This window comes from Oxyura jamaicensis, chromosome 7 (genome assembly GCF_011077185.1).
Source record: "Oxyura jamaicensis isolate SHBP4307 breed ruddy duck chromosome 7, BPBGC_Ojam_1.0, whole genome shotgun sequence".
Lineage (NCBI taxonomy): Eukaryota > Metazoa > Chordata > Aves > Anseriformes > Anatidae > Oxyura > Oxyura jamaicensis.
Window position 1 is genome coordinate 5,788,215 of NC_048899.1, and position 12,123 is coordinate 5,800,337.

At 37.5% G+C, this 12,123-nt stretch overlaps 1 protein-coding gene across 5 annotated transcripts in view; it reads right to left on the reverse strand.

Moving 5' to 3' along the window:
• Nucleotides 1–88: 88 nt before the first annotated feature.
• The window catches only part of ZNF804A (zinc finger protein 804A), a 213,772-nt gene continuing 201,737 nt past the window's right edge, over nucleotides 89–12,123 (reverse strand). For all 5 annotated transcript variants that reach the window (XM_035331514.1, XM_035331515.1, XM_035331513.1 and 2 more), the window contains 2 exons: nucleotides 11,656–11,786; nucleotides 89–8,955 (listed from right to left, as the gene is read on the reverse strand). In XM_035331514.1, the coding sequence (XP_035187405.1) occupies nucleotides 5,655–8,955; nucleotides 11,656–11,786 (3,432 nt within the window). In that variant the 3' untranslated portion in view covers nucleotides 89–5,654. The remainder of the gene's footprint in view (nucleotides 8,956–11,655; nucleotides 11,787–12,123) is intronic.

Here is a 12,123-nt window from a genome sequence, read left to right on the forward strand (position 1 = left end):
AGTACTTTCCTGTTTGCTGTTTCTTTTAAGACAAAACCAAAACAATCTTAGAAATCTCATTCATAGCAAACAGAAAGACCACTGCTGATTTAACAGTAACCTTCTTTAATTCACATACATAATATCATACCCATTGTGGATTCACATTTTAAACTAACTTACTTATAGTTTTTTCTACATGGATTTGCACGTTTTGATCTTATCCCAGCAAAAATAAAGACCACCGATACATTATTTTACCTCAATATTGTACTCCTGCTTGCAAAAACCTTCTAAAGGAGCCTGTACAGGTAGAAAACCCAGAGTTTTCATTAGCTGTGTTTTCTTCTTTGGTATCAGAATAGAAGGTGCATATATGTGTTTCAAAACATTGATGACATGTAACAGAAATTTAAAAGATAACTTTATGGCCATTGATTACAAAAACATCCTTACAACAAAGAAGCTAAACAAATAACTTAAAATAGATTAACTATTCTTTTTCTATTACTGGGTTGTGCTTTTTCTAATACCTTATGAAATTATTATTCTACTGAAAGCAGTAAGTATTAGAGCATTTTAATAAATAAATAGATCTAATGTCCCAGATCAAAATAAATCCTGAGTAATATTAATGGCAAAGCTTCCTTAGACTTCATCGGTTTCAGAATTTCACCAGCAGGGCAAAATTCAGGCTCAGGGTAGAAATTCTTCCGGATGTATACAAAATCCATAAAATAAATAAATAAATAAATAAATAAAGAAGCTTGAAGCAAAAATAGGGAGTCTTATATAATTCTTACAGTCAGTATACTGATTTTTGCAAAAAATAAAATAGTAAACATAAAAAAGAAGAAAGTTGAGTTCTTATTCATAAACATACCCATTCCAAGAAACACTGAGAATCTTACTCAGAGACAAACAGAAAAAGATAAAACTTTATAGAGTTCCTGAAGTAAAGGGGAGAAGGAAGAACATAAATAAAACAATACACAAGATCATAACTACTGTAAACATTAAAACAAAGCAATCTACAAAATCACATACATCTTAGTAAGCCATGTTAATTTAAAAATATCAAATGATTTCTACACAGTAAAAATGTCCTTATTTTGAAGAAAAAGAGTTAACATATCTTTATAGAATTTTACAGTAGGCCGGCATATTGCATAAATATGTACACTGCTTGGTACATCAAGTCTTTAGGCAATGTACAGTAATAGAAATCAGAAAATGAACGTATGGAGTTTAAATGTGTAAACTAGGAGGAGCACCATGTTAAAATACCCAATAGATTAAAATTTGCCACCTTAGTCACAGACAAATAACTGTCTTAAAAATACATTCGTATGGTCACAATGTATTGCCTTCATCCAAGAAAGTTAACAAAATATTTAACACTGCAACAATGGCAATTTTCAGTTGGTACAAATCAATGAAATTCCACTGAAGCCAGGAGCTGTACATCGATTTACACCAACCAAGAATCTATACCAAATTTACTTAAAAAATGAATTTTAAATGCAGGTTATCAACTAAACAGTATTATAACATGAAACACATTTTGAGAAAAATGCACAATTATGGAAAATAAACTCAAGAGAAAAATTGTAACCATGTTGTAAACTATATATTGTATAAGGAGCATATTATCACATACAGTATATTTTAAAGACAAATGGATGTTTAAAGCAGTCTGAAGACCACATATAAATTGGTTTTCTTGAGTGTAAAATGTTCATGGACCAATAAATTAACATTGCAAGTAAAGACAACAAATTGCTTCATAATGATTTCATTATTGTTTGGTTACAACAAATGATAAATTCTTATTCAATAACATTCTGTAAAAGGTATTTTACTAATGTTTGTCATCAGCAGTTTCTATGTACGTGAACACTCATCACTCACTCCTGTAGAATCGTATTTCTTTCTCCCAAGCAGTTAAAAGCTTGCATATTTTCTAGTTTGAAAATGAAACCAACCAAACAATTTGATTCCTTTGCTCTTCATAGGTATTGGCATCATTAGAAAAATTCTGTGTACTTACAGACAAGACAAAAATGTCTGATTACTCCAGATTGCCCATAACACTAAGAGACAACGATGATTCTTAATGCCTGAAAGATCCTATAGGACATTAGTCTATGGCTCATGTTACCTGAAAAATGGTATGGCTCCAAGAAGGTCAGAGTCTGGGCAGACTGCAACTTTCCAAGGACAAAGATACACTTCTTGTCTCAGCGGAACAGATTAACTTCTCAATCATTTCTCTGCAGAGCTGTTCTGCGAAATCACTTAACAAAATCTATAACCTAATTTAGGGTCATCATTGCAGTTTAAAGATTTAATTCCTGTGATTCAGATGGATTAAAGGAATAGTATCACTTTTACTGTTTACATTAGGAACACAATCCAGTAACTCTAAAAACTGGCAAACTGGTCAGGAACATAGACACAAAAGAACTAGATTTGTCAAAATTGGAAAATTCCAAAGTAAATTAATTAAACAAGTTTGGTGGAATTTATTTAGAATGATAAAATTCAATTATTTAGCATTTGAAATAATGTTTACTTACAAATTAGACTGTCAAGTCATAGAATAAAAATACACATTCAATCTAAAATGCCAGATAAAATCTGAAAAAGAACTACCTTTATGTAACACTAAAAGTTATATACTTAATAATAAAACAGAAACTCAAAAGAATATTTTATTATGTCATTTAATTTAGCGTGCTCAATTTTAAACTTAACTTGTGATTTATTTTTATATTGTTTTTTACTCTTACATATGAAGTCACATATACAAACAGTTCTAGCACTAAAGGCAATACCATGTTAGAAAATTACTACATTTGATGGTTATTAGTCTTTTATTCTCAGTAGTTTATACACTATTGAAAAGCAATTACAGTAGATAATAAATAATTGTGCAATGTTGTAAAATTGTTTAACAACTTAAAATAGAATTAATTTAATTTAAATTGTAGAAAAAAATGTAAAATCCAAAGTTGTTTGAACATTTTTTTTTAAATAAAAATACTTCTAAAGTAATAGATGGGATTTTTTCAATGAACATTACAGCTGGAAATTTGAAATTTGTCAATCTCCTGCTAGATAAAGATGTATGGATATGGATCATGTATAACCACAATTGTCCTATTATTTCTTTTTTTCAAGTGTATAGTATTAGATCATTTTCTTTGACAAGACATTGGGATCCAGGGGAAGGAACATATATGCTGACTCCTGCCGATGAGTACAGAAATACAAAAGCCAGCCCAAGTCAGCTAAGGTAGGAGGCTGAGTGGCAAGCACACACCGTCAGGTTTCAAATGTAGGTTCCAGTGCTTGAGCAACATGGCTTACACACAGGCGTGGGACACCTGCCTGCTACAGGAGGTAGTGGAGACATACAGATTGAGCAGGCATACTCTTGAAATAAAGAAGCAGGATAAAGTCACTTAAAATGTGTTTTACAGGTACCAGATACATAGAAATGGGCATTCACTTGAAATTACAAGCTAGAGAAAATATACTTTCTTTATGGCATTATACGGATAGATGCTCAACAACGTCCCGCTCCGTGCCAGTCTCAGGCAGGGGTTATGAGAAGCAGCCCATGACCAAACCATTTGTCTACTCTTTCTCATTGACATTTCATTAATGTAGTTTAGCCCTTTGTAATGACATGACAAGGAAAGCTCACATCCATTCAGTATCCAACACAGCTGAAAAGATGTTCGCTACAGTTTTAACACAATATTATACTACGACTTGCAATATTGATATAGGTAAGTTCTAATGCTATAGGTGCAGAAAATAATAACCAGCTACATATCTTTCAGGATATAATATTACTTTTCAAATGGATAATGTATGTAACTATTAATATGCAATGTATATTAATAATCTTCCAAAATTACTATTCCTTCAGTTCAACTGTATATAATTCTATTATCATATATAAAAAAGCGAAAAGAATTAATTAATTTGAAAGCTAGCCCCTACCTTTTGTTATGGAGGACCTACTTCTAGCACTAAAGGTCATGGTGCAAATTCTTAGTTTCACTCATGTGGCTAGACTTCATTTTAACTCATAGAGCTGGCTCTGCCTCACTTCTGGTTTTATTTTAGGCCATCACAGGTGTGGGCCTGATATATCTTGTATTAAAGCAAATGAGAAGATTTCACTGGCTGAAGTCAGGTGAGGTTCAACAGCAATAAAAAGGTTGCAGAGGTAGGGAGAAGTCTCTGAAATACAGTTAAAAATAATGGCAGTATGTTATTATTATTTCTAGGCTAGGTAATTTATCTATTTCTAATAGCAAAATGCTGTGGGTAATAGGGGAGTGAAATGAGGTAAGAATCTGAATCACACCCTGGTGGGACTCCAAGTTCCCCATGGGGAGTTCCTCTTGACTTCCCCTGCATGCTCATACATTCTTGCTAGTTTTCACATGTTGCACAAGCAGCGAGAACCTTCACTCTGACAGATCTGTCCCCCACTGAGGTAAACACGGATGGTAAACAAGCTTGGAAGTATGAGGCTGACTCTTCTGATCAGAGACCCACCTTAAGGTGGGCAGACAGTGCACCCCATCTAACGGGGGACAGAGAGCAGGCTTCCTGTGCAGTGAAGCTATGCTGCCTACCACAAAGACAACTACTGCATTTGAACTCAGACTAAGTCTAAACGTGGGTTTCACAGAGCAAAATGGGCAGGGCTGCCTCTAAGCATGTGCTTGTGTGGATGTGCAAAAAGTAGACATGAAAAATGGAGATCTGCTGAAGGCTTGATGGAAATAAGGCCCCCCTACGCTGTACATTTCACTACAAGGAATATTCCCCTGTAAGGCAAACCGCTGTTGATCTATTCTCTTTTTTTTTTTTCTTCAACCACTGATGTTATTTTTGTTACATAGTCTTTTTGTGGTTTAGTAGAAAAGGGATTAGCTCAAACAGTCAGCAGTTTGTGCACATACTACAAGAAGGCAAAAATTTGTCACAGTGACATCAAGCTGCTAACACAAACAGATCTGTTACCCTTTCTCTCTTGCTCAGTTAGACAGCTGCCCTCAAGGTATTAGCCTCTGAGCCTCCGTGATAAATCACTGAAGGATAGGAAACCTGATTATCCCGGCACAGCAGGGGTAGAGGATGTTATTCAAATGCAGAACATGGAGCAATGACATCCAGGAGGCTTATAATGAAAGATTTTTGATATACTTAAGTAGTTAACAAAAATTTATTGCAAGAGATAGTTTGTCACTAGATTTACAGTTTCAGAGAACATAGTACAAAACATAGTGCATCAGCTTTGTCTAAACATTAAATAGGTGCAAATACACGAGGATAAAAAACAGAAAGTGAATACTTTACAACAGAAGTTATAGAACTATAAACATATTATATACATTATACATATTCTAAGACATGAGCTTCACTTATATATATATAGTTCATATTAGTATCAGACTATTCAGTGCTTTATAGTATAGGTCTGAACTTTACATGGATGTTTGCATCATTATACTTACAGTAAATACTTCCCAACGAAAGAGGAATTTCGACCAGTTTATTTCACAGAACCATTCTGCAGAGCCGAGGACTTGACAGGAACCACAAGTCTGTTTATCTGAAGGCTCCTTCACCCCCCCCGAGAACCTGTCCTAGAAGAGGGGCTGCAGTGGAAGGACAGCCGGATGCGGGGACAGCAGGGAGGGGAACACGGCGTGCGGCAGCGGTGAGAACGCCAGCTGGGTCGGGTGCAGGACCGAGGGAGGCACCAGCGGCAAATGCGGTGGAGCGACAAAAGCTGCGTGGCCTCCTGGACAAAGCCTAGGTCCTACCGGCAGATGAGGTAAAGGCGCTCTGGACACAGCCGGGACCTGCGAGAGGAACTGCTGGTGGGGCTGGAGGACCTTAAACGTACTGGCGGCGGCGGCGGCAGCCGCATGCTGCTGCAGGACAGTGTGATGGATGGTGGTAACGGAGGTAGAACACAATGGTGGCTGCAAAGGTAGGGGCTGCAACGGAGAGCTGGGGGGCTGGATGGCTGGGGGAGGAAAGGTAAACTTCACTTTGTTGGCCAGCATGTTTTGCTGTATGAGCTGCTGATATGCCTCGGATGGGAGGTCTTTAAATTTTTCGTGGTTATCTGGAGGGAATATCAATGTCTGGTCAGGCAGGGTGAAGGGGGCTATTAACTGCTCAGTAGTTAAAAAGGTGTGACTGTTTATATGTGTTTCTTTGAATGGCAAAGGTGGTGGGCTGTCAAATATACCAGAATTACACTGTACCCATTCATTGGTCACCTCATTTATCTTCTCACGTGGCAGAGACTCGGCCAATTCATAATGGCAAACATATGATTTAGAAGGAGCTTGTTCCAAAGGTCTAGTGGGGGGTGGAGCTTTATAACGAGCTTGACTTTCATGACCATTTACATTCTCATTTTTCTTTTCATCCTCCAGAATGTCCAGTGTGTTTGCAGATGCGGGGGCCCCACACTCAGCAGCAGAAGCAGCAGAATGTGTGACAACTTCTGCAGATGCACCTGGAGTGCTCTCTGGTGCCACGCAATCTGTCAGCTTGTCTTTTTCCAACAAATGTGAACTATCCATTTGTAGGGCTGACTTGTTTTCCTCCAGTTGCATTGTTTCATCTGTAACTTTTGCATGATCAGCTTTGGGATCCACATTCGTTTCCTCCATGTTGTCTTGACTCAAGAATTCTCCCAAAACATTTAATGTAGAATTTGCAGAGTTTTCTTTAGAAGGCCTAGAGGTCTCACTTCTTGTATTCCTGTCAATGCATACGTGATTGATTCTAGTTTTCCTCCTCCTGTGTTTACATTTTTCTTTGTGATGCATACCTGAAGTGTTTGTTTGCCTTACATATTCTTCGTCTAAAAACGTCTGTCTGTACGAGCTTTCATCCGAAGAACAGGAATAGGTATGCTGTCTCCGCTTCCTGTGGGATTTTTCCAGTTCATCTGTCAGAAAGTTGTAACCTCTCTTTACGGAGTGATTCTGACTCATACTCTTTTCCTCACTGCAGGGACCTAAACATTTATGCTCTGGGCTACAGCTCGATCTCCTGGCTTTCCAACTACAGCACATCTTAGAGCACATGCAGTTGTGCCTCCTAGAAGTTTGAGACAGATACTTTAATTGTCTCCGAGAGCTTGCTTTTCTCTTTCTGTGCAGTCTACAACCACTGTGTCGGTCCCTAGTTTTTGCATTCCAAATGTCACACGAGCCTCTGTCCCCATGTATGTGATCTGACGTAGACATGCTTCTTTTATGACCATTGTCAAGGCCAGCTTTCTGATGTGACTGCTGTACCTCATCCATAGCTAACCAGATATTCCCTGCATCACATCTACATTTCTCTGGGTTATTTTGGAAGTGCGGATATTTATTTTCATCTCTGTGACTAATTTCCTTTTCAGTAACTGAGGAAATCTCCATTTCTACAAATGTTGCTTCCTCAGAAGGATGATGATGATGACAATGACATAATTTTCTTCTCCTTTTTCGTTTTCTACTTTTGTGAAGCCATTTTTCATGACTTTCCTTGATCCGAACTTTGTTATATTTCTCATCAATCACAGTGTTTTGTCTTAAGTGGTTTCTTGGAATGTGATACTTTTCTAATTTTCTAATCCTGAACGACTCACCCAAGGACACTTTATTTTGAATTTTTGCAAGATCACAATTTCTGATGAGGGGAACATCACTTACAAGGGGTATTGTATAGTCACACACATTTTTACCCACTTCTGTTTCATGATTGCCACACTCTGAAGCAGGTTTATTTGTAAAATCTGAGAATGAGCTATGGTTGGATTCAGTTGTGAGTGGCAAATGAGGTATGCTTGGCTGATGCTTGGGCTTTTCTTGGTTGTCACTCACTCTTGACAACTTGAAGTCAAAATATAAAGGATTACAGCTGTAAGAAATAGATGGATCTGTACTCGTGTAAATTAACATTTCTGATGGCCACTGAAGAATATTTGTTCCATGTTTGCTAAGAACAGGAACAAATGGTTCACAAGATCGCTTGTGCATGTCCAGTTTGCTCTGGGGGGCTCTACTACCATCTTCAGAATGTGATGGAACTAATGGATCTGTCTCCAGATTCTTTATTTCAGTTTCAACTGTGACTGCATCACTGTTCCCGTCTTTACCATTTTCCTCTACAATGTTCTGAAGGGATAGACAATCCTCCACCACAGTCTGACTGATAGTCCCATTTCCCAGCAGATCACAACTGCTGCAGCCCAGGGGTAGGTTATGAGTACTGTCCACAACCGTGGACAGTGTTTGACCTGGTACATCTGCTGTATTTCCATCAGTATTGCAGCCATCCATGTCAGAAGACACTAGCTGCTTTGAATGGGAAACAGCAGGAATTAATACAGGACTCTCTAGCTCTCTACTTTCTTCACTAACCAGCTCCTTTGAATCCTGTGTTTCGGGAGCTTCTGCTGTGTCAGTGCATTTTTCCACCACTGGGTGGAAACAGCTATTTTTCTCCTCGGGGCACAGGACTGCTTCTGCTGCTGATGGAGACTGAAGATTACAAACTCCTGGAACAAACCTACTTCTTCTACTAAATCCATGTTCTGTGGATGTTTCATCATTATATTCATAGAAAACGGCAGCTGAAGACTCCAGTTTGACTGCTGCTTTCTTAGGAAAAGCAAAAGAGAACCCAACTCGTTGTCCTTGAGCTCCTTGAACTTGATCTCCAAATTTGTTAGTGTCCGATTTATTACTACATGCATTTTCAGGAGTGGAGGAAATAACTGAAGTAGCATCTTTGCAGTTCTGCCCATCGTTTATTAATGTACAGCTGAAATCCTGTTTGTTGGCAGAATCTATGGCAGTATTTTGTGGGATATCATTGGAATTATCTCGCACAGTCACTGTAGTGGATTTGAACATGGGACCACTTCCAGGAGCACTGGGAAGATAAACAAAACTCAGAGTAAGCACAATTCAGAGAAATGCAGGCATAAACATGGTGTTACATCGGTATCTAAAAGATTTTTAACCAAAGGGGAAGAATCTATGGACATACAGATTTAGAATGTGAAAAAAAGACATATTTTATAATAAGACTGGTATAAAAAAAACAGAGCATATATTGTGTCCACAGTTCCTTCATGTGAGGTTATCAAAGTTCTTATAAAGTAGCTCACTTTTCCTAGATGTATTGGCTGGCCTAATAAAAGACTGTATACTTCCCTAGAAATCTTGCTTTTCCTCCCAGTAGGACATCACAGTTACAATACTATTACTACAAATAGCAGAGGTTTTAAATTCCTTTGTGCTTCAAAATATATTAAAACAGAGAGCACCTCATAGATCACTTCCCTCTTAGTCATGATCCTAGTGACTGCTTCTCCACCCACAGGCAATCACCCAGCAGTTTCTTTCCTATTTGTGTTCACAGACCTGTCACAATCTCAGCAATTTCTTTCATGGAAAAATAATATCAGGGAAAGTGTTTCAGCTGACAGTGGTGCAATAAGTGATTCATCCCTCTTGAGAAAAAAAAAAAAATTATCTCTGTCTACTTCTGTTCTTCATCTCATGTCCTCTTCCCATCTGTTCTATTTGACTTAATAGGAAGGAAAGAGAAGAGCAAAAACTGCTTAAGCTGCCAGTTTTCTGGGATCCACAGAACTGTTCAACATGAGGAGTAATGGACCTACATTACAACATTTTTTTTTATATATATATTTTTTTCTTTTAACCAAATTGTTCCATTTTACTGTGCAGAGCAATACTACATGATTGGTCACTGGAAAAACTTACAAACATAATATAGGACCCCAAGAAGTGCTGAGTTCAAGAATGACAAATGCAATCTATTGGGTCTAGAAATCAGGGGCATTCTTATGAAAATTCCTGCCCTGTTCAGTTCTTCATAAATTGAATATTTATGTGTATGTGTATATACATACACACACACACACTTAAAAACCCTTTCTCTAACAAAATAAAATGGCGATTTCTTCATAGAATCATAGAATGATTTGGTTTGGAAGGGACCTTAAAAACCATCTACTTCCAACCCCTCTGCCAGGGGCAGGGACACCTCCCGCCAGATCAGGCTCCTTACAACGCCCCATCCAGCCTGGCCTGGAGCATTTCCAGGGATGGGGCATCCATGGCTTCTCTGGGCAGCCTGTTCCAGTGCCTCACTACTCTCATAATAAAGGATTTTTTCCTAATATCTAATCTAAATCTACCCTCTTTTAGTTTAAAACCATTAGTCCTTGTCCTACGACTACATTCCCTGACAGAGTCCCTCTCCTGCTTTCTTGTAGGCCCCCTTTAGATACTGTTGTACAAAAGCAATCTAGAAAATACTAGTTAAAACAAGTTCTGTGTGTCTGTTTATATCATACCTCTAAGGACACAAAATAGTAGCATACAGCAATTATTAATAGAGAAAGCTCAGAGAAATTCTCCTTCAGGAATTAAGATGACACTGAAAAAAAAGTAACAAAGAAGACCCACAAAATCTGTGCTTCACTAACATGGAAAAGGGGGAGCAATAAGTTTCTTTTTCCTTTTGCTTCTTAAATATGCCAAATTCAGATTTTGAGTATGCTTAAGGGGAACGATATCTAAAGCTGGGAACACAAAAATGGTGGGCCTTGTGTATTGATTTGGAAATTTAAAACACTGATGAAAGAAAAAAAAGTTTCCACATGACTTACCATAAAAATATTTAATAAAATAAAATAAATTAGGTGAGACACTGCTCATGTCAAACAGACTTCACAACTTTCATGTCATGTCCAACTGCTTAGAGAAACTCTGTGTCAGCGTGCTGCCCACCATACAAACAAATAGAGCAAGAGACTATCACTGAACAAGAACTACAAGTCATATGATTTGACTTCTCTTAGTTCATCTGGTGAGATGAAGCCTGGGTGAAAAGAAAACATTTTCATTTCAGCATTTGTTTTTCCCCCCTGAGATTCCATGGTGAAAGGTCAAGTTGGAACATATATTTTCAGTATCATAAATGTGTCATATTTAAGTAAGAATAGAGTCACTGCCAGCAATCTTAATATTAATTTCAATTGTATGTCTAGATTCAGTAGTAAAATGTATGATTAGCAAGGAGTCACTTCTGCAGTGAGAAGTAAACATTCCGTTGAGCTGAGGAAAAGGAGCACTTACCTTTCAATATAAAAAATAATCCAGTTATTGAGATTTAAGAATAGATTTCTGGATGCTTTCCCAGGCAAGCAGTTTGAAAACTAAATCACAGAGATCTGTTATATCCTAGAACAACACTGTATTCCTCACCTCATCAATGGAGTAGTGTCAGCCTTCAAATGCATGACCTAGTTCACTAAGCTTTCAACCAATGTGCCTGGTTTTATGAAAAATATATGAAACATCTTTTTTTAAACTAAAAATACATGTCATTTTAGCTCCACTGGAAAAGCAATGTTAAACACACATTTTTTCACATAGTGTGAATCAAATTACCATACACATACTGCTTCTGAAATGCCATAAAAATGAGTGTGCTGGGCTCCAGCTGAGGGATTCCAACAGATTTGTGTCCCAGAGCATCAGCAAATAGGTGAAGGATTATTTTAAGGTATTCTTTGTGTTTCAGCAGCCATGTACTTACCACGTTGTCTCTTTCCTTAGCTCAGCTAACTTGTGTAAACGTTGAAGGGCTTTCTCCTGTTTCCTTTCATCTTTTCTCGACTTCGATGCTACATTTCGAGCAAACTCCCTCTGCTTCAGTTCCTTGAGTCTCTGCAAGAAATAGTCGCATACACATAAAAACAACCCCAGGAATGATTTATTTACATTTATAATGATAGTTATTTCCTGGTAAGCACTCATACTGAGATTGATCTTCCAACCTAACAAAAGTGATCCATTCAATAAATTTCAAATTAACATTTGAAATGAATAACCAAAATACATGGAGACGCTAAAGAGAGGTTATCTGGTGCAGAGATAACCTAGATAATTTTACTGTTATTTTTGTGATTAATATAAACCAGCCTCAGTAGAGCTAGACACTTCATCTAGAATCAGATTTTGACCCCTTTACTCTTACTGCTGAAAGTGATCAGGACGTCTTAGT